Raw genomic sequence first — 22,955 nt, 5'->3', positions numbered from 1 at the left:
TATAAGCTTAAGGTGTACAGCATAATAATTTGACTTACATACATCATGAAATGATTATCACAATAAGTTTAGTGAACATCCATTATCTCACACAGATACAAAATTAAAGATACAGAGAAAAGAAATTTTTCCTTGTGATGAGAATTCTTTCATGTATAACATATAGCAGTATTAATTATAATGATCATGTTGTACATTACATCCCTAGTACTTATTTATCTTATAACTAGAAATATGTACTTTTTTACCATCTTCATCCAACTCACTCTCCTACAAACCCCCGCCTCTGGTCTGATCCACAAATCTGATCTTTTTTTCCTATGAGTTTGAGTTAGAAGTATAATTGACCTACAACACTATGTTAGTTTCTGTTATGCAAGATAGTGATTCAATATTTCTATATATTTCAAAATGATCACTGCATTAAATCTAGCTATGATATGTCACCGAACATAGGAATTACATAGTTATTAACTATATTCCCCACACTGTATATTTCATACCTATGACACATCTATTTTGTAACTAGAAGTTTGTACCTCTCAATCTCCCTCATCTATTTCTTTCCTCCCCACACCATCTCTGGCAACCATCTGTTAGTTCTTTGTATCTATAACTCTGTTTTTATTTTATGTTTGTTTGTTTTGTTTTTCAGATTCCACATATAAGTAATATCATACATTATTTATCTTTCTCTGTCGGACTCATTTCACTTAGCATAATATCCCTAGGTCCAACCGTGTTATTGGAAATGGCAAGATTTCATTCTTCTTTATGGCTGAGTGATAGTCCACTGTGTGTGTGTGTGTGTGTGTGTGTGTGTGTGTGTGTGTGTGTGTATCTTGCATCTTTATTCATCTATTGATGGACAATACTATCGTGGAGAATACTTCAATAAATATAGGGGTGCATATATATTTTTAATATATTTTTAAGTACTGTTTTTTTTTCCTTTGGATATATTTTTTCTTTGGATATATTGCTGAATCATACAGTAGTTCTGTTTTTAATTTTTTGAGGACTCTCCATACTGTTTTCCATAGTGGCCACAAGAGTTTACATTCCCAACAACAGAGAACAAGGGTTCCCTTTCCTCCACATCCTCAGCAACAATTGTTATTTGTTTTCTATTTGAGAATAGCCATTTTGACAGGTGTGAGGTGATATCTCATTGTTGTTTGGATTTGCATTTCCCTGATGATGATAGTGACGTTGAGCATCTTTTCATGTGCCAGTTGGCCATCTATATGTCTTCTTTGGAAAAATGCCTATATATATCCTCTGCCCATTTTTAATGTTTGTTTGTTTGATGTTGAATTGTATAAGTTCTTTGCATATTTTGGATTTTAACCCCTTATCAGATATATCATTTGCAAAGATCTTTTCCCATTCAGTACATGGCTTTTTTGTTTTGTTGATAGTTTCCTTTGCTGTGAAAATGCTTTTTGTTTGATGTAGCCCCATTTATTTATTTATGCTTTTGTTTCCCTTGCCTAAGGAGACATATCCAAAAAAATATTAAGACTGATGTCAAAACACATACTGCCTATGTTTTCTTCTAGAAGTTTTATGTTTTCAAGCCTTAAATTTTAGTCTTTACTACATTATGAGTTGACTTTTGTGCACAGTATGAGAGAGTAGTCCAGTTTGATTTTTTGAACATAGTTGTCCAGTTTTCCCAACACCAGTTATTAAAGAGGCTGTCTTTTTCTCATTGTATATTTTTGCCTCCTTTGTCATAGATTAATTGCTCATGTAAGTGTGGGTGCATTTCTGGGCTGTCTATTATGTTCCATTGATCTATGTATCTGCTTTGTGCTAGTACCATACTGCTTTGATGACTGTAGCTTTGTAGTATAGTTTGAAATCAGGGAGTGAGTATGATACCTATAGCTTTGTTCTTTCTCAAGTTTGTTTTGGCTATTCTGGGTCTTTTGTGTTGTTATACAAAATTTTTATTTATTTGTTTCCATTTGCATGGAATACCTTTTGTTATACTCTTGCATTCAGTGTGTTCTTTAGCTCTGAAATGAGTCTCTTATAGGCAGCATATTGATAAGCCTTGTTTTTTATCCATTCAGCCACTCTGTCTTTTAATTGTATCATTTAGTCCATTTACATTTGAAATAGTATTGATAGGTATGTAGTTACTGCATTTGGTTAATTGTTTTGGGGTTGTTTTTATAGTTATTTTTCCTTTCTTTCATCTTCTTTTGTTCACTTCCCTTGTGATTTGATGACTATCTTTAATATTATATTTGGATTCCTTTCTCCTTTTTGTGTGTATTTATTATAGATTTTTGGCTTGTGGTTACCATGAAACAGATAGATAGACAAACAGAAAGACAGATAGATAGATAGATAGATAGATAGATAGATAGATAGATAGATAGATAGACAGATAGATAGGGATATATGATAGATAGGTAGATAGATAGAAAGACAGATAGATAGATAGGGATAGATGATAGATAAGTAGATAGATAAACAGATAGATAGATGATAGATAAATAAATAGATGATAGATAGATAGACAGATAGATAGGGATAGATGATAGATAGATAGATGATAGATAGATAGACAGATAGACAGGGATAGATGATAGATAAATAGATAGATAGATAGATAGATAGTTGATAGATGATAGATAGATAATTCTAGGTTGTTGATCTCTTAAGTCCATTTTAACAACCCTGCATTTTTACTCTCCACTACCACATCTACTGTTTTGGACAGCATATTTTACATCATTTCATTTTGTTTATCTCTTAACCACTTATTGTGGATATAGATGATTTTACTCCTTTTGTCTTTTAACCTTCCTACTAGCTTTATACATGGTTGATTTACTACCTTTATGTATATTTGCCTTTACCAATTAGATTTGTCCTTTTGTAATTTTCATGTTTCTAGTTGTGGCCTTTTCTTTTCCTTTTGTTTGTTTGACTGTTTGTTTTTTCTGGCACACAGAATTTTAATAACCCTTGTAATACCCCACACACCTTCTTAGAAAATGCCAAGTATGTTAACAAAACTCCTTACTGTACAGGAAGATAATAACATTTGGCTTCTTCATGTGGCCACACTCCTTCGTTACTGGACGATGACACTGGTCAGAGTGCCACCCAGATTTTCCCAGTGTGGGAAATCCCTATCTGTGACAATAAATATATAAATTCTGCTTGCTGTAACACCTGGTTTGTGTAGGTTCCATTTGCCCTATTGGTCACAAATGAGCTGTTGATACCATTTCTGACCCCAAATAAATAAAGTCCATTAACAAGTTGTAGCATGATGAGAGGGCCTCATGTAGAGAACTTGGGCCCCTTTTTCTGAGTATTATCTGCAGTCACCTGAATCAGAAGCCAACGAAGGGGTTCATCCAGAGCAGCAAGGGGGAGCCTCCCAAAGACTGACTTCATCCCTTCCCACTGCAGCCTCTGCTCCCACTCAGGCTTCTTACTCTTCAGCCTCTCAACCTCCGTTTCATCATTGCATACGGAGTGGATCTGAGTGCCAAACATCACTGCAGTGAAACTGAAAAACAGCAGACCCTCAAGGCACAGGAAGATCAACAGAATTACAGTGACTACAGATGAACAATCACTGCATTCAGTCCACTGCTCTTGGATGCAGGGGATGAACTGCAGCCCTCAGAGCACAAGTGTGTGCATGAACGCCAGCACGAAGTACATAGTGAAGAGCACAAAAAAATCTCTGATTCTTTTCTCCAACACAATTGTTCAGCCATGGTAGGGATGATCCATTTTTCAAATACATCTTTTGCAAATACTGCAGTTGTGGGTGTGCTCAGGCTTGATACAGCAGCACTTGGGGTAATTGTAGATCACTTCTTCTGCAAACTCTTCAGTTTGCAGGCTTCAGCTGCAAACTCTCCATGTATTCTTTAATAGCATTGCCTTTAGGTACTGCTCCAGGGCCGGTGAGCATAGTCCTCAGGTAAGATGACAGGGCAAGCATCACCAGGCAGATAAAAATGACCCTGTTTACCACAGAGTACCAGAAGTCTTTAGAAGGCAGCAGCACAACTAACATCACCATGAAGTCCAAGTACATAACCAGAAGCCACATCATGATGGTGCAGATCATGCCACTGCTGTCACAGATGAACTATAGGAGGATGAAAAGTCGTAGTTGTCATTTTCAGTCAGGAGAGGATGATGTTTGACATCCCAGAGCCAGTGTCCTGATGATGGCATGGTTTCCCTCACAATTTATTTCTAAACATTTCTTGTGCCTTTTCTTCAGAATTTTAAGGTGCATACTGTCCCATGTGATAGAATGCGAGGCCCAGGTGGGGTCGCCCAGCACCTTGACTCCTCCTGGCCTGCGGCAGCGGCAACATCAACTGCAGCAGTGGAGGCAGGGACACATTGTACAGCAGTGCTCATGTTCAGGCCAGAGCCGCCCACAGCTCCACTCAACTGGGTCCCACGGGCTAGTGAGAGGGAGGCTGCCACCGAGCACACGTGAGAGCCAGAACCCACCCTGGAGAGCTGGCCTTTTCTTTTTTATGTAGAGAAGTCCTTTTAACATTTCTTGTAAGGCTGATTTGATGGTGCTGAATTATTTTAGCTTTTGCTTATCTGTAAAACATTTGATCTCTCCATTAAATCTGAATGAAAGCCTTGACAGGTGGAGTATTCTTGGTTGGAGGTGTTTCTCTTTCATCCCTTTGAATATATCAAGTCACTCCTTTCTGGCCTGCAGAGTTTCTGTGGAAAAGTTAGATGATTTCCTTATGAGAGTTCCCTTACACCTAACATTTTGCTTTTCCCTTGATGCTTTTAATATTCTCTCATCTTTAATTTTTGCCATTTTAACATTTTAACTTTTTGGAACACACCGAGACACACTGTAATTAAAATGTTCTTTTTGCCTAACTTGCTGTAACCCTTTTTGGGTTGATCCAGTTTAGGATACTCTGTGCTTCCTGGGCCTGGATATTTCCTTTCTCAGGTTAGGGAAATTTTCAGCCATTATGTCTTCAAATATGTTCTCTGACTCTTTCCCTCTCTCTTCTCTTTATGGGACCCCTATAATGCAAATAATACTATTGATGTAGTCCCAGAAATCTCTCAAACTTCCTTATTTCTTTGTATTCTTTTTTTCTTTTTTCTGTTCAGCTTCAGTGATTTCTACTACTCTGTCTTCCAGCTCGCTGATTTGTTCCTCTGTATCGCCTAATCTATTCTTGATTCCTTCTAGTGTATTTTTTATTTCAGTTATTGTATTCTGCAGCTCTGCTTGGTTCTTTATATTTTCTAACTCTGTTATAAACTTCTAACTTCTCACTCTGTTCATCCAGTCTTCTCCAGAATTCTTTGAGCATCTTTACAATCATAACCTTGAAATCTTTATCAGGTAGATTGCTTATCTTCACTCCACTTAGTTCCTCTTCTGAGGTTTTATCTTATTCTTTCATTTGGAACATACTCCTCTCTTGCCTTATTTTGCCTAAATTGCTGTTCTTATTTCTGTGTATTTGGTAGGTTGTTACATTTCCTGACCTTGAAGAAGTGACCTTTTGTAGGAGAAGTCCTACGCATTCCAGCAGTGCACTCCTTCCTGGTCACCAGAGCTATAGGTTCTAGGGTATCCCCTATGTTGGCTGCATAGGTCCTTCTGTTGTAGCAGGCTGACTGCTATGGGCAAGTCTGGTAGGCATGGCTAGCCCTCAGTTGGGTTGTTTGTCAGGCCCTGCCTTGTACAGAGGCTGCTGGCCACTGGCAGGTGTGGCTGGGTCACAAGGTGACTGGCCGCAGAGCCCCAGATGGTCCCAGGGCTGGTGCTGGTCAACTGGTGGGCTGAGCCACATCTGGCAAGGGTGGTTGTGGGGACGGGGTTCCAAGATATAGTGTCAGCCTGCTGACGGGTGGGGCTGATCCCTGACACAGCTGACTGTAGGGTCCATGGAGCCCAAAGCTGGTGTCAGCCCACTGGTGATTGATTACTTTAGGGTTAGTGTCAGTGCACTGGTATGCAGGGGCAGGTCTTGGGCCCATTAGTGGACAGGGTCCCAGGGTGGCTGTGGGTACAGGGAGTCTGGGGTTGAGTTCCTGTCAAGGTAGCTACTTAGCTTGAGGGTCCCAGTACTGGCACTAACAGGCTAGTGGGCAAGGCCAGTTCCCAGTGCTAATAATCTATAGGAAGGATTCCAAAATGGCACTTGCCAGCACCAGTGTCCTCATGGTAGAATAAGCTCCCCAAAATGGCTGACGTCAATATGTCCCCAGAGTGAGTTCCAGTTTCCTCTTGCCTCTTTAGGAGACTCCCCAAGATCAGCAGGTGTGTCTGACCCAGGCTCCTTTCAAATAACTGCTTCTGCCCTGGGTCGCAGAGCAGGTGAGATTTTGTGTGCACCATTTAAGAGTGGAGTCTCTATTTCCCACAGCCTTGTGTGTCTTCTGAAAGTAAGCCCAGCTGGCCTTCAAAGCCAAACATTCTGAGACTTGTCTTCCTGGTACAGGACCCCCAAGACTGGGGAGTCCAATGTAGGGCTTGGACCCTCAGTCTTTGGGAAGAAACTTTACAATTGTAATTATCCTCCCATTTGTGGGTCACCCACTAAGGGGTATGGGTCTTGTCTATACTGCATCTTAGCCCCTACTGCCCATCATGTTGTGGTTCCTTCTTTACATCTTTAATTGTACAAGATCTTTTCTACTAGTCTCTTGTCTTTCTTATCAATAGTGCTCATTAAATGGTTGTAATTTTGGTGTGCCCATGGAAGGAGGAAAGCTCAGGATCTCGGTCATTCCCCCTGGGGAACTTATCTTTAACATACAAGTTTTCAGTCCCCATTCTAGATATGATGAATCAGAATATTTGGATACAGTGTTTACAAGCCTGTTTTTAAAAATTTCTCCAGATGATCCTACTGTACAATCACTAGTGGAATCTACTCTTCTAGAGTCTGGAGTAGAAACAATTACTTCTGGGATTAGAATTCAAAGCAATAATACAAAAGATATCTCTCTAGGAAGGGCAAAAGCATAAATTCATAAATGTTAAAATAAATATACATATATTCAGAGTTGGATTTTCTTCCTTTTTTCCTCGTGTAGCTCTGGAAAATGTTCAATCTGACCAGTATGTATGAGTCAGGAATTATTTCAGCATCCTTGCTTATGAATATCACACGTGTTTTTTTCTTCAACTGGTTGCTATATGTGCTCCACTGGTTTCTTTTCACATCTATCAAAAACACTCCACTTACATCAAATAACATTCTATCTCATACCATCAACGATTCATCTCTTCTGTGGGGACTCACAGCTGGTTCTTCTGACTCCTCTTTTCTACATGGGAAGTGAAGCTCAATCCTTCATATCTCCAATCATTCTCTATCTCCCAACAATCTACTCCAACCAAGTCTGGACCACAACAATGGGGAATAAGAATATAGAAGCTGGGCTTTCCTGGTGGTGCAGTGCTTGAGAGTCTGCCTGCGGATGCAGGGGACACGGGTTCGTGCCCCAATCTGGGAAGATCCCACATGCCGCAGAGCGGCTTGGCCACTGAGCCATGGCCGCTGAGCCTGCGCGTCTGGAGCCTGTGCTCCGCAACAGGAGGGGCCACAGCAGTGAGAGGCCCGCATACCGCAAAAAAAAAAAAAAAAAAAAAGAATATAGAAGCTGCCCACAAATGCTACAATAAAATTCACATGTATCACAGGGAAAAATTCTGACTAATATTTCCAAATCTACATCTCCTTTCTTCACAAAGGAAAATTACCATTTCTTATTGTAAAGTTAAGATCAGACTTGGTTGAAAAGCAGGATAGGCCAGGAATTGGAAGTTTGGGCTCAATCATACTACATTTGAAATGAATCTCTTATCTCACTTTAACTACCTACCATTATGGGTAACAGAAATAGGGAAAGAGAACTCCAAAACACCTATAAAAATCATCCACAATACATAATCATAGCTCCTCAAATGGAAAATAAAACATATGAGAATTTTTAACAGAACAGGCTCATAAAAAACAAATACAAAGATCCATATTTTTGTTTTTGAAAATAGACTGTGAGATAATAAAGGGAATACATCATATAACAAGCCTTAATTTGAATAACATCTTTATTCTGACTCATAAAGTTCTGTTCATCAAATTAATTTAAATAAATGGTGATAGAAATGCTGTCAAAACACTTAAAATTGACTGAACATCTAAACCCAAAGTTAATAAGAATGAAAACTCATCTAGCATAGAACCTAGGATATTTTAATTTAACTCTAATCTTACTTAAAATTTTCATTAATTTTCAAGATAATTAACTAGTTATTAAAATTTATAGCCCAGTCAAAGTTAGAGATTTGTAGCAAAGAGCAATAAAATCAGAGAATATAAAGGACCAAAAAACAAAAAGTAGACCTAAGATAAAAATAATTAATTTAATGAATAAAAGGCATAAAATAAAAAGGGAAAAGAGAGGGGAGGAGAGAAGGTGGTGTGTTCATTTGAGCTAAAAGATTCAAAAGGAGTGAACACAAACATATGGTATTTAAATTTAAAAAGTAAATATGCCAAATCACTATGAATTTGTTCCAAGAGATGGTAAAAAAATGACCTATGAGTTTCACATAGGAAGTGGTATGGGCCCACATCATCTTTCTCACATAGTAAGGAAAGAATAAACTTCTTGCTAACTGAGAGAAAAAACAAAAATTATTCTTTGGTAATAGAAGCAGTAGAGAGGTCAATAAGTATTGCAGCAGACTCTTACATCACAGCCTCATAGTCTTCCTGCCTTCCCCACAAGCCCATGTAAAAAGGCTGACCTAACTGTGCTTTCATTTCTTCTAAGTCACAGGTAATTTTTCCATGTTAGGAATTTTGCAGATATTAAGTGGAAATTATACTGTTTCCTGAGAAAAGAGCAATGGGAGATTGTTTAAGAGGCTTACAAAACCTGCTTATGAAAATGAACTGAGTAAAAGAAGGTTTCGTTAAGCGAGTTTGACTCACTGGCCATTGATAGTGTTGAAAGGAATTCAAACCACATTAATCTGAAGATGAGGGGAGCATAAGCATATTAACAAAGACTGATATTTTGAACATCTTCAATAAATAGGATAAGTTATATCACTTAGAAGTTATACCTAAACACATAAAATATTTCATTTTCTACTATATAACAGTGGCTGACTCCATTCCAGGGGCTTATTTTTACCAAATCAAAGAGAAATATTCTGCCTGTTAGCACCATGGATAATTTCTGGTATGATTTTTAATCATACCAGAAATAATTTTTTAAACAGTTTCTAAATCAGTCATAAAATCTTGGAAAAGCACTCATAATGACAAAACAGGAAAACAATATTCTTAACTATAGTTTGTATATGTTGAAATTATAAGGAGATAGCAGGTGCTGTTTTTGTTTATTAAAACTTCAAGGGAAAAGGCACATCTATTAGAATGACTAAAATCAAAACAATCTGACAAACCAGTTTCTGGAGAGAATGAGGAATAAGTGATAACAGCCATTTTGGAAGACATTTTGGTAGTTTCTTACAAAGCTAAACAAAGTGCAGCAATCACACTCCTAGGTGCTTACCTAACTGATTCAAAAACATGTCTACATAAAAATCTGCAGGTGTATGTTTATAGCAGTTTTATCCATAATCACCAAAAACAGAAGTAACCAGCTGTCTTTCAATAGGTGAATGGATAAGCAAACTGTAGTACATTATTATGATGGAATACTATTCAGAGAGAAAAAAGGAATGAGCTATCAAACCACACAAAAATATGTACTAAACCTAAATGCACACTGCTAAGCAAAAAAACAAACAAAAAAAACAGAAAAAGTGTGAAAAAGCTACATGCTATTATAATTCCACTTATATAACATTCTGGAAAAGGCAAAGCTATAGAGTGTCAAACAGATTAGTATTTTCTAGGGATTTGTTGGGGGAAAAGAGGTAGGGTTAAAAAGGTGAAGTACAGAGGAATTTTAAGACAGTAAAAGTATTTCATATGATATTATAATGGTGGATACATGACACTATGCACTTATCAAACTCATAGAATTATACAGCACAAAAAGTGAACTTTACAGTATACAAATTTTAAATATATATAGAAAAAAATTTATATATGTATTTGTATATAAATATATTTATATATATACATATGTATATCCCAGAAATGGAATGTAAGATCCCAGAATGGAATGAATTAGCTATCAAGTCACACAAAGAATATAACTGTATTACAAACTTTTTTACAAGTGCAAAAAAAAACTTCACTGAAGGTAGTAGAGTAGAAAGGTGCTGACCTAAATAACCTTGGAAATGAGTGGAGTCTGTAAAACTTCATACATAAATCCATACTCTGAAATTGCACACAAACACTGTACTCTAGTTGATAAAAATCATTTCCCATAGGAGCATGTAATAACAATTCTGAAACAACTATACTCCTACACTGCAATTGAACAATTATGTAGCCAATGGCTAAACAGAACAAAGTTTCTCACTGCTGGAGTAGGAGGTTACAGTAAGCAAGGGGGAAAGGTCAGAATGATCCATACGATAATGGGTTAGAGTTGAAGACATCAGTATGAACTCATATTTAGCATAATACATAAATACAGAAATATTTATAGACAGGCATATATATATATAGCAGTTAATATACACATATATATTTCCTTGCTCTGTCAACTGAGAGAGCCTAGAAGCAGCAACACCCCAATAGCAATGAGTACACCGAGTACCCAGATTTTGGTTTCCAACACCATTCTCCAACAAAAGGAATCAGGACTCCATTGAGACTCCTTTAAGAAATGACTTTGAGAAATGACTGAGGCAGAAAATATACAAGATGAGTCTGGAGCATCTTATAATACAAGATAGTAGGGAAGTGCTCAAAACACACACACAATAATGATGGACATATGTCAAAGTACACAGCAGACAACTGAAAGCAAGCTGACTAGTACTCTTCAAAACCATCAAGGTCATCAAATACAAGGAAAGACTGAAAAACTGTCACAGCCAAGAGGAGTCTAAGGAGACCTAACAACTAAATGTAATATATCCTGAGTGGGATGCTGGAACAGAAAAAGGACAGGTAACAACTAAAGATATCTAAATAAAGCTTGAAATTTAGTTAATAATAATGTATCAATACTGGTTCATTAATTGGGACCAAAGTACCATATTACTGTAAGCTGTCAATAATAGGGGAAATAGGTGTGGAATGTATGAGAACCTTCTACTATCTTCACACCTTTTCTGTAAATCTGAAACTATACTAAAATTAAAAGTTTATTTTTTAAAAACTTAAAGGGAAAAGAAAAGTAAAAACCTACCTACTAAAAAATTCAGAAAAGAGAACAACAGGCAGTCTGAAGAATTTAGGATGTGAGAGGTTGCTCTCCCACATAAAGAAGAGGTCCAGGACAGAAAGCTGCTAGTGATAGGGCAATAACACATTAGATATAGACAAAGAAGATCAAAAAAATAAGAAAGAAAAACTGTCATGTTTTTTCAGTAAAGAAGAGAAGCTTAGTGTGGAGAAATTTAGCAGGATAAATGGGAAAAGGCTTGTTATAAGATTCAGAAGAAAATGCTCCCAAGAGAAAAAAATATCTAGGGGAGTAAAGAAAGCCCTCTACATTTCTTCTCAATATACTTGTATCTTCTAAAGCTGGTCTGCATAATTTAAGGATCAGTTTTTATTTAAATGTTTTATAATTTTACACATATTGGAGGCAGTGAGACACTCAGCAGTCTCATTCTTTTTCAGGCCTACCTACTACATCTAATCACTTCAGAAAAAAGTATTCAAGCAGAGAGTAGAAAAAAGAAGTTATTTTTAATTTACATAGAATAACTACTCAATTCTCTACTAGGAATTATTAAATTCCTAAATTTAATAATTTAGGCATTATTAAATTCCTATTTAATAATTTTATAATTATTAAATTCCCAAATTTAATAATGCCTAAATTATTAAATTCCTAAATGAGATACTTTGACAATATTCCTAAGCTTAACCATTAAAAAAAAATCAATGGCATTATAAATACAGCCTTTTGCAAGGTTTGTGCTAGGCCAATGACATCTAACATATTAAATTAAGCCACCAAATCAGCTTGAAATCTTGTGGCCAACAGAACTGGCATAGGGTTTACTACAGCATAACTATGAAACCATGTTTGTGTCATGAGCCAAACACTGTCACCCTTAATTTGCACTGTCAACATCTGAAATCTGAAAAAAAAATCTAACCTGTAAATGATTCAAATTACAAGGAAACTGCATTCTCCTTAATACCAATGATAAATAACCAAACTTTTTTGATACTATCCTTATGCAAGCAAGTTTCCCTAGTACACTTTCAAGTAGTAATGAACTAAGTAAAATGCAATACAATGACAACTTTCATAATTCAGAGAACTAGAAAGACTTGTGTAATTAGCATTGGAGGTGTGATGTAAAGTCAGTCTTAGTCCAATGACCCTTGAAGGCAGCATGAAGCAGGGAAAGGTTTGGAGTCAGACTGACCTGGTTTTAAATCCTGCTTTTGTGGCTTGTCAGCACTGACAAAGGAACTTAACAAGTTACTGTATCAAAATATGTTTCTTCATCTATAAAAGGGAGAATATTGACCTCCCAGTTCTGATGCAAACATTATTTTGTGAATATTCAATAATAGGAGCAAACACTTCAGCATTTGTTATTTATCAGGCTGCTGTAAGTACTTTATATAAATTAACTTATTTAATCTTCCTAACAACTCCAGAAGGTATGCAATTATATTATCCCCATTTTACAAATGAGAAATATCTAGTATGGAAAAATTAAGTAACTTATTCCAGTTCATACAGTGAGTAAGTATGTTTTCATAACTAAGTAATCTGGCTCTAGTTTTTGCTCTAAATTACTACATTATAATATCATTATTAAATCAGTTAATAAATCAGTTCCCTTCCAGCCACCCTAACTCCAATTCATCTCATTAAAATACTGACACTATTTACTTTTAATTTACTTTTAATGAAAGAGAAAACTGATCCGTTACCAAGTTACAGTAATAAGAACTATATTGAACTATGTTAAATATCCTATGATAAACCATAATGGAAAAGAATGTTAAAAAAAGAATATACGTATATGTATAACTGAATCACTTTGCTGTACAGCAGTAATTAACACAACATTGTAACTCAACTATACTTCAATAAAAAAATAAATAAAACACCATTTGTCTCCCCCAAAATAGATCTATATTGGCAGAATTTATTTATTGCTATCAATATTAATTCATCTATAAAAATAAGTGGTTTTTGTACCAACTAGTTCTCCAATATGCTAAATATGTTAAATATATTCTAATTCACTAAACAATTACATGTTTTAGAGTTATTCTAAGGAAACCCTCAGGTAACCTTAACCCTAAAGTAAGGCTAACTAACTCTTCACAGTTTTATGGCCAATTACAAGGCTGTCAAGTGCACATTCAAAATCACAATAAAAGCAGAAAAGTACATACAAGTCAACATGTAAGCAATAAACTATTGCTTATATAAAAACAAGTGGCAACAAAAAGTTCCATACCAGCTAATGATTCTGGAATCAGTGGCACTTTACAGGGAGCTCAGGTTACACAGTATTTCACAAAAATATTGTGAGGTATATGCACCAAAGGTCATCCACTCCATTCTCCTCACTAGCATTTTCCCAACAAATAATCCTATGAAAACATTACTCTGACACTGACTTTAAATGCTGACTTTCTGGAGACAATAAAGCCCCACTCTAACAGAAGACCTTTAAAACAGAAAAAAACTTTAATGAATATTTTTTCACAATTCATGTCCTTCACCAATTATTTTGAGAGAAAATGCACTTTAGCCAAGGCAGTATAAAACTATACTTTGTTAATACTTAGTAAATAACTGACGCTTATTAAAATAGTAAACCTCTGTTTGCTATAATTCATCAGTAGATGAATTACCTTAGATCTCTCATTTCTATATGATTTCTGTCCTACTGTGGAATGATTTTATCCTACACCATCTATATCTTATGGCTTTTGATGAAACACCCACAACCCCTTTAACAGTATCAAAACCTGTTAAAACTGAAATCGTCATAATCCTCATTTATTTTAAATTGTATTACGCAAAGGGAGCTAAGCAATATATCATCCTTCTCCCTTAAGTCTCCCTATTCAATTCTGTCTTCCTTTCCCCAACATTACCTAAATCCAAGATACAGGATCAGGTGGCAACACTTCAGCAGAAAACACAGTATACACCCTTTAATGCTTTAGCATAGATGCTTCATTGTACCAATCAACTGTTACAATTTCCAAGAAAATACTCAATGCTGTACCTCATAAGACTATAAACACATATTTTTACTTAATTGGAGCTAAAAATGAGCTTTGCAGATTATGCCTGGAAAAGGCTTACATTTTTCAAACAACTAAAATTAGAAGATCATTTTGGTATGCACAAGATGTACTAAATAAAGCAGTACGTTTAACACTAAAAGCCTCCAGTAGGGAGGGCATTGTTCACAACTATCTCTCTTTGTATATCCTTTTTTCCAGAGTTTAGAAACCTCCTTAGAGTACTGTACTGCATTATCACAGTGAATGCCAGAGCACCAAAATAAGGAATAATCTGTACTTAATATCCCTAATTTGTAAATAATGAGACAATATAACAACTGGTTTCTAAGCCAACAAAAGAAAATCAATGACAAAAATGTTGATGTCTAGAAATAGTTCTTTACCATTACTACAGAGGGCATAAACCACTCTGTAATGTGCACATGTTTCCAGGGAGTCCTAAGGAAGAGGCAATGGAACAAATGCATGACAGAAGCATGACTGGTCTTCTGCAACAAGCTTTCTCCTTCTCTTCAGGTTTCTCTTTTTATTCCATGCCAACCACTTAACCCAAACTTCAACCTGCAGAGCTGGTAAACGATCAAACTACCTAGAGTTTATACTAAGTAGATAGAGATGGTCATTTTGAAAGGAGAAAAATTTGTTACTCTGATCATATTTTCTGACCTATGACTTTAAATATTTTTTGATGATAGGTGAAATATAAATAATATTCGGATGAGTGAACAAACACAATTCTAGTCTTTACTATAACCTTGTAATATGTTAAGAAGGTGAGAGAAATATGTATCCCTCAAATCCAATCCACCAATATTCTAACCACACCACCCAAAGCTGGTAAATATAAATCATAGAGTTGGAAAACTGCCCTCTGGCATCCACAGACAGGGCTTCCAGGCATCAACATTTTCCTTAAACTCGTTGAAACTCTATTTCTCCATGCTAAACTCCCCAACTCAGAACAGGTCCTCTTTCTTTACGGTGTTTTTCTTTTCAGAGTTAATCAATTTTTGCATTTGCATAAATGATTGCACAGAGACTTTAAATGTAATTCTTTGTAAAAGGTGAGATCTAAGCAAACCAAGATTAATCATACTTCAGTGACTTGTTAAAAATAAAAATAAAGCTTACATTGTATTGTAAGCTGTCACCTTTGTCCTCAGTCTATATTTCAAGAATTATGATAGGACATAAATTAAGAGAACAGCTACGTCCTAGGCACATAATCACCTGTTGGATACATGCCAGCGTCTTGTGAACAGGAGGCAGTCATTTACAAGATTGTGCTTTTTACATTTTGAGAACAACCCATCATTATTTACAGGGAAAAAAATTAGACCTAATATCTGTTTTCCAGAAAAATTTAATATTTATGGAAATCTAAACCCTGTTATACAGTCCCCTTCTAAATTATAAGTACTTATTTAAAAACTACTCTTTCCCTAATACCATCAGGTAGCATACTGCCTGCTCTTCTTTTCACTCACTAACTTAATCTATCAACTAAGCTATGCTGGGCCAACAGTATCACCTGGTGTTTACTATATCAAATTGTCTGACCTAGAGTTTCTTGTAGGAATTGTGTACACTTATTTTCAAGTCACAGTTCAGAAAAAGTCTTTAGTACTTCTTACATATTCATCAACTTGTACACCTCTTACTCCCTCTAACTCAGCGATTCTCAAAGTAGGCAGCATAAGGAAAGGAAAGGAAAGGAGATGTGAGGGGCAGGGAATCATTTAGAAAACTAGTAATTAAAGAGAAGTTTTTCAATATATTAAAAATCCCTTGGCCAAGATTCTGATACATCCGTCTTAGTGGAACATCATCTCACCTCACCTTTTCAAAAATCACAATGCGTCAAAAGAAATAGATATCACTTATGAGAGAGTCCTGGGAAATACAAAATCAGAAAACTATAAACAGTTCTTGGGTAATGCCCAACCCCACCCCACCTTTACTCTCACCCCTTATCTTCTCCAATAATGTTGACTTGTGTAGTATGACATCCATGCAGTTGTACTAAGATTGAGGTAAGTACATCTTTTCACTGCCCATTATTGTATTAGACAAACCACTTACATCTATATGCCTCCCCTCACAAAAGGTCCATGTTCTTATTATAATATTTTATGCTTAAAAAAGTTACCTAGGAAGAAAATGTAGTCAATGTCTAGCTGGAGTTCCAGCTTGAGTGTTAAAGCCAGGTCTGCCTCTGGGAGTCAGATATGTTTAGAAAAATCTGGTAAACTCATGCATTGAGGTCACCTGGAATCTGTTTGTAGGAGGAACTCAGGTGTCTCCAGGGAAAGTACTTACCCTAAAGGGAAAGAAAGGGGAACAAGTTTTTCCTAGTCTCCAAAATCTGATTCTGAGAGAGGTGATTCTGAGTTTTGTATGGAGTCAGTGACTAAGATTTGCTGTTCCCCCCCCACCACTCCCCAAAACTCCATGGATTTCTGTCTGAGTTCTGAGGCAAAAAGAAGATTCCAAAAAAATTGAAAGAGGTATCTTTCCCAAAAAACTATGTAAGACAATAGAGCAAAAAATATTCCTGGTATGGTATCTACTTTGTGTATAATACAATGTACCTCTCACACACCAAGAACTTCAGATCATAAGATAGGACATCTCATTTATGGTACTTTATAGCTGCATGATTCAGTGCAGTTTATAACAGTATCCCTTAACATGTTGGGAACATCTAAAAACAGCCCTTTGCCAGAAATACTAGTATTTTCAAGGTAGACACCCCCCTATAAACAGGGTGCAGAGACTTCCATAGATGACCTACCTCACTGCCTTTGTAGAGTCCACTATGAGTACATGTGAGCCACCCTCCAGCCCCAACCAGGCATTCCAGAAATAGTAGAATAAATAATAATAAAGCATAGACTTTGAGAAAAGAGGAAGATCCCCAATTTTAACTGACAGTAAGAGCCAGAGAAATATGGATTACAGGAGACTAATAATACTCAGATATGAATATTTAGAAAAGTTTGCCTGGAATGTAATGTTTTCCAATCTCCAACTAAATGGCATGCATGTAATTTCCATTTAAACATCATCAGAAGTATTGAAACTAAGTCACTTGAAGACAAGGTCTTGGTCTCAATTCACCATAGTCTCCAAATCTCTCTTTGGTAGAAAATGAAACATTTACTCTTTTTTACTTTTCCCCCTTCCCCTTACTCATTCTCTCTCAACCTTATAAATATATAGTTACTATACCGAGTACGTTAGCAGTACACTGAAGAATTCCTGAGACATCTTCAATGTCTTCTTTGTTGGAATGGTCTGCATAGGAGCATCTGTTAGAAATATTGTAGAAATTCTTTTCTACATCCCTATAACTAAGAAGAAAACAAAATTAGTATATGGAGAAGTTTTTAAAAGACTCTGCAAATGCACTCATATACATACACAAAAGCATGTGTTTATGCTCTTAGCATAATGACATTTTCAAACAACTGAAGCTTTAAGACATAATTTCTGGCATAACCCATCACTAACATCAGAATAAGCAATGTGGACCTGGAACTGGAAGCAATCATTAACAAGAAAGCAATGTGTGAAAAAAATAAATGATAAGAACCAGAAAATACATCAGTTTGTATAGCTAATGTTTCTTTACTTGAGTGCTTCATAACTACTGGTAATTTGTTTCTATAATGAATTTGTCTAGAAAAAGAATAATTAACAGTGCTAATTCGGTGCGTTAGCACTAACTGTGTTGAAAGTAAACACATCTTAACTTCTATTACAGTCAAGAAATTAGCATGGATAACAAATAAGCAAATAAAGCATTTGGTGTCTGACAGAATTTGAATCATGGTCTTACCTTTTTCTATCTGTGAGACTTTGGGCAAGTAATCTAATCCCTGTTAGTCTAACTTTCCTCCCTCATGAAATGGAGATATCTCCTAGAGTTCTTACGAGGACTTAAAGATAAAATGCCCGTGTTGACTGAAACTTTTCCAGTTTCCTCTGAATTAGAGCTAAGGCACCAAAGCTGCAGAAAATAAAGTTAAAACGCTCCCACGTTTCAAAAGAGTAGCCAAGAAGACCAGACATCACCTTCAGAACTTAAGAAATGACTAAATAGTCACTGCCATTGTCACCTCACCACCAGCATACATAAGCCAAGGAACAGGAAAATTTTGAAAGAAAATAATCAGAAGAATGAGTTATTGGCCTAGGAGGAGAGCACTGTTGTTATCTCCCCCCACCCACACACACACACAAACACAAGTAAAAGAGAGAAGGGGAATATTCCCTACAGAGGACCAGTTGGTGAAAGAGGGATCTCCTCTGATAGAGACTGAGGCTTAGGTATCTCATTCCTCCATGAATATCTGCTGAGGTGGTGGAATTCCTGATCATCCCTCTATACCTGACTGAATGGAAGAAGATTCCAGGGAGTGTTATTAACCGGGAAAATAAATAGAGCCAAATTGGAACTGGCCTACAGTCCTACTATTTGGCAAGGCAAAAACTATGGGTTTCCCATGGGAAAATTCATATTTAGTGATATGGAGATACCACTAAAGAAAGGTGAGCTGGTGGTGTCCCATCCTATTGCTTTCCCTATCTAGAGGCTGCAGCCAGGGGCAGGGATTACACTAGCAAAACTGTGGAGTGAAATTCACAGAGCCAGAAGCTGAGGCATCTGAAGCAGTAAAGGCAGAGCCTGTACATGCACCTTGCTGAGGGCATCACAGCCAAGAGAGGATTATTACAACCAGCAGTGAAGTAAACGAGGCTTCTACTATTTCCCATTTTATTCATGCCCGATATAACACATCAGAAGAGAAAGTAATCAGAAAGGATTGGCCTAAAGCAGAGGAGTCAATAATACATGATATCACCTCTACATTGCATTCCAAGCTCCTCAGGCCAAGGTGTAACCCAGGCAGAGAGGGACAGTGAATAAGATTGGATATGAGATTGAAGATTTGAATTGGTCTGGAGTGGACTTTATACTCCCTGAAAGTACTTGGAATACAGTGCAATCTGCCCAACCTAGTATCAAAGAGGGCTCATCATAGCATGTTTGAAATGACTGGGGAGAAAAAAGTAAAAGGGTTTCATGTTTGTAAGATTAGACTCCAATAAACCAGTTAAGCAAAATGCTTACTACAGTTTCTAGAATGCAGGAATCACTCAGTAAAAGGTGGAATGGGGAGCACAGTCATTAAACACAGACAAATACAGGTTTATTTTTAAATCAAGCGCCACCATTTTAATCAGAGTGACCTTAAACAAAATATTTTTTCTCACAGTCTCAATCTCCTCATCTGTAAAAATTAGCTTAATACAGTGATCCTATGAAATAGATTGTTAGTATTAAATAAAATAACAGATATGAAGTGCCCAGTATATTACCTCAAAAACAGAGAGCTATGAGATTTTATCTAACTTGTTTTTATTCAGTAAGATAGATATTATATGTAAATGTATCCAAAAAAAGCTACATCACTTTTTAGATAAAATACAGCCACAAAATCTGACCACGACAGCATAAGTAATATCACTGAAGCTTGTTTCCCAGAATAAGCAGGGTTAACACACTCCTAATTTCACTTCTAACGTTCTATTGAAATTATTCTAGCTTAATCCTTATTCAACTGTCAAAATAAAAAGAGAACAGAGGTTGGCTGTATAAAACAAACATAGAGCTCACAGTGATAAAAGGAGTAATAATATACCTTTAGATGACTATAGGAAATGGTGTCCCAGACCAATATGAGTTTGGCAGCAGTCCTACCTGCGATATTAGCACAATGATGCTCATTCTGGCAAAAAGTATAAGATGAATGGCATGATACTGAATACATATTTTTCTATACTTTGATGTTTAGAATATATAATGAATTAAAATTACATCTCAGAAAGATGATCATGTTATTTTCTAATCATCGTTTTAAAGAAATCTCTGCTTTGTCTTCCCTACCATAGCAATCCGTTTTTGTGAGCTAAAGACCAGTAGGAGTGGTGTAGTATAAACATGAGTGAGAGCAGTTAGATTAGGCACTCTGGAGGAAGAAATTTAGATTTTAAAAAATCCAAATTCTCTGTAAGAAGAAAGCTGTAGCTGGAACATGAACTGGGCATATTTAACTCCTGATGCTAAACAAATGATTGCAGAGTTTTTTCTTTTTCTTTTCTTTTCTTTTTTTTTTTTTGCGGTACACAGGCCTCTCACTGTTGTGGCCTCTCCCGTTGCGGAGCACAGGCTCTGGACGCGCAGGCTCAGCGGCCATGGCTCATGGGCCCAGCCGCTCCGCGGCATGTGGGATCTTCCCAGACCGGGGCATGAACCCGTGTCCCCTGCATCGGCAGGCGGACTCTCAACCACTGCGCCACCAGGGAAGCCCGACTGCAGAGTTTTAAAGGCTCAAGGAGGACAGGTAAAGGATACAGCAAGAGGAGAATGGGAAAGACAATCAACAAAAATTAAGGTGCAAAAGAGTCAGATACAATCGTGGTAATTATAATTCAACAAACATACTGATTACCTATGTATACCAAGCGGATTATATGACTTACCACATTATTATCATTAATATTTCATTTAAATATCACCCCTACCGTGCTATTATTCCCATGTTTAAAAATGAGAAAACTGAGACTCAGGGAGGTTAAGTAATCTGCCCATGATCATTCAAAGGCACAACCTGACTTTAAATCTAGTAAATCTGGTATGTCTACTTCCAAGCACATTTTCGCAGTCCATTGCTCTATACTACACAATAAAGCTGCACAGAGAGAAGGGCACAAGATAATGACAAGAATGACATCAGAAAAAATTGTCACCATAAACCAGATTTTCCTCAATCCTGAGTTCCTTTTGATTCCTAAGGTAAACACTGCCTGTCTCCTACTTATCACTTTTGCTTCTCACTATTCTTCCCACCCCACACTGCCCCAAAAGCTAGTCCATTCCCTAGAAGCTTGAGTTAAAGAAAGGCTAACATAAAGATGAACAGTCAGGGCCCTCTTTTCTCATTTTAGATTGAGGGAAGAAGACTGCATATGCAGAGTTTACACAGCAATCAAAATTTACCACAAAGTCAATCTGACACATTGTAGCAGAACATTAAGCATAAATGGAAAACTATGCAAATAAATGAGTATAATTTATGCCATAAAAAGAAGGATTTTGGATACTAGAACTATAGATTTTAGAACTATAATGGACCCTAGGGATTACTCATTTTACACCCCCTTCCGAAGCATAATTTATTCTTTTATCCACTATATACATACCTCTGTGTACATACCTCTAGGGTACAATGTATTAATTTATTCACACTCCTCCCTCCCCCCAAAAAACTGTTAGTTCCTCCTATGTACCAAGCATTTACAAAGACACAATAATGTAAGAGTAAATAAGATAAATAACCAAATAAGAAAATAAACAAGATAATATAAGCTAATGATAAGTACTATGAAGAGAGATAATAGAGACTAATGTAGCAGAAAATCACTGTGTTTGGAGATTGAGGTAGGGGATTGAAGATTACTTTAGGTGGGTGTCATACCTTCCTGAGGATATGACATTTAAACAAAAACTTACTATAAAAGAATAATCCATGCAAACATCTGGGAACAGAGCATTCCAGGTATATGAAATAGTATGTGCAAAAGCCTTGAGGCTAAGCAAGCTTTGGTATAGTTGAGAAACCAACAGAAGGCTGGAGTGGCTGGAGTGGAGTGAAAAGTGGGGAGTGGAAGAGGATGAAATCAGAGAGGTAAGCAGAGGCCAGATCACAGGAATAGCTCAGCTTTTATTCTATTACAGTAAGTTATTATATGGTTTTAAACAGGGATTTCAAAGCATGATCCCTGGACCAGTAGAATCAGCAGTATCTGGGAACTCCTTAGAAATGCCAATTCTTGAGCCCCACCCAGACATACATGATCAGAAACTACAGGAGTAGAAGCCAGAAAACTAGATTGGAATCTCTATCTGAGAGACCATGGTGACAGTGGAGATGAAGAGATGAAGATTTTCATACCGCATGAATAAATTATTTAAGCACTTATTTTCCCAGCTTGAATGATCTCTATGAATAAATAAATGGACAAGTGAATGGATAAGTTAAGGAACAGAATAAATGTTTAAAGATAAAGTTGCTGAAGTACAGAGAGGCTATCTTGCTTCCTAACAAGAGGCTCCATCGGCTACTCTCTCCCAATCCTCCATCTGTCTGATCCTTTGAACAGCTGCTCACTTCATTCAAGTCCAGGTCTTGGAGACTAAAAAAAGCCTCAGAGAGTTTCTATGGGCCACTGGTATAAAAATTCATTAAGGCGCAAGACTATACAATCCTGGAGCTCTGATAAATAATGCAGATCCAAAGGCAGAGTATCAAAACAGAGGAAAGGGAAGATGCGAAGGTTAGCGGTTGGAGGCTGAATTATGAAATTAAAAAGAAAAAGGCTAGCTCCTACTCTCTGTTACCCATTCTGATTCATCATCCAACCCTAGACACCTAAAAGCTGAATTATTTCAAGACAAGCTTTAGGCAAAGCCCAATTTCAGGGATTAGG

The 22,955-nt window shown here is 36.7% G+C and overlaps 1 protein-coding gene and 1 pseudogene across 1 annotated transcript in view; both read right to left on the bottom strand.

The window, feature by feature from the left end:
- GUCY1A2 (guanylate cyclase 1 soluble subunit alpha 2) overlaps positions 1 to 22,955 on the bottom strand; it is a 434,531-nt gene that overhangs the window by 376,529 nt on the left and 35,047 nt on the right. The window contains exon 3 of the mRNA XM_030836049.2: positions 17,631 to 17,752. Within this exon, the coding sequence (XP_030691909.1) occupies positions 17,631 to 17,752 (122 nt within the window). The remainder of the gene's footprint in view (positions 1 to 17,630; positions 17,753 to 22,955) is intronic.
- LOC115841775 (palmitoyltransferase ZDHHC7 pseudogene) lies at positions 3,351 to 4,221 on the bottom strand (annotated as a pseudogene).

The sequence above is a fragment of the Globicephala melas genome, chromosome 8 (assembly GCF_963455315.2).
Source record: "Globicephala melas chromosome 8, mGloMel1.2, whole genome shotgun sequence".
Lineage (NCBI taxonomy): Eukaryota > Metazoa > Chordata > Mammalia > Artiodactyla > Delphinidae > Globicephala > Globicephala melas.
This window is presented reverse-complemented; position numbering and strand designations above follow the sequence as displayed.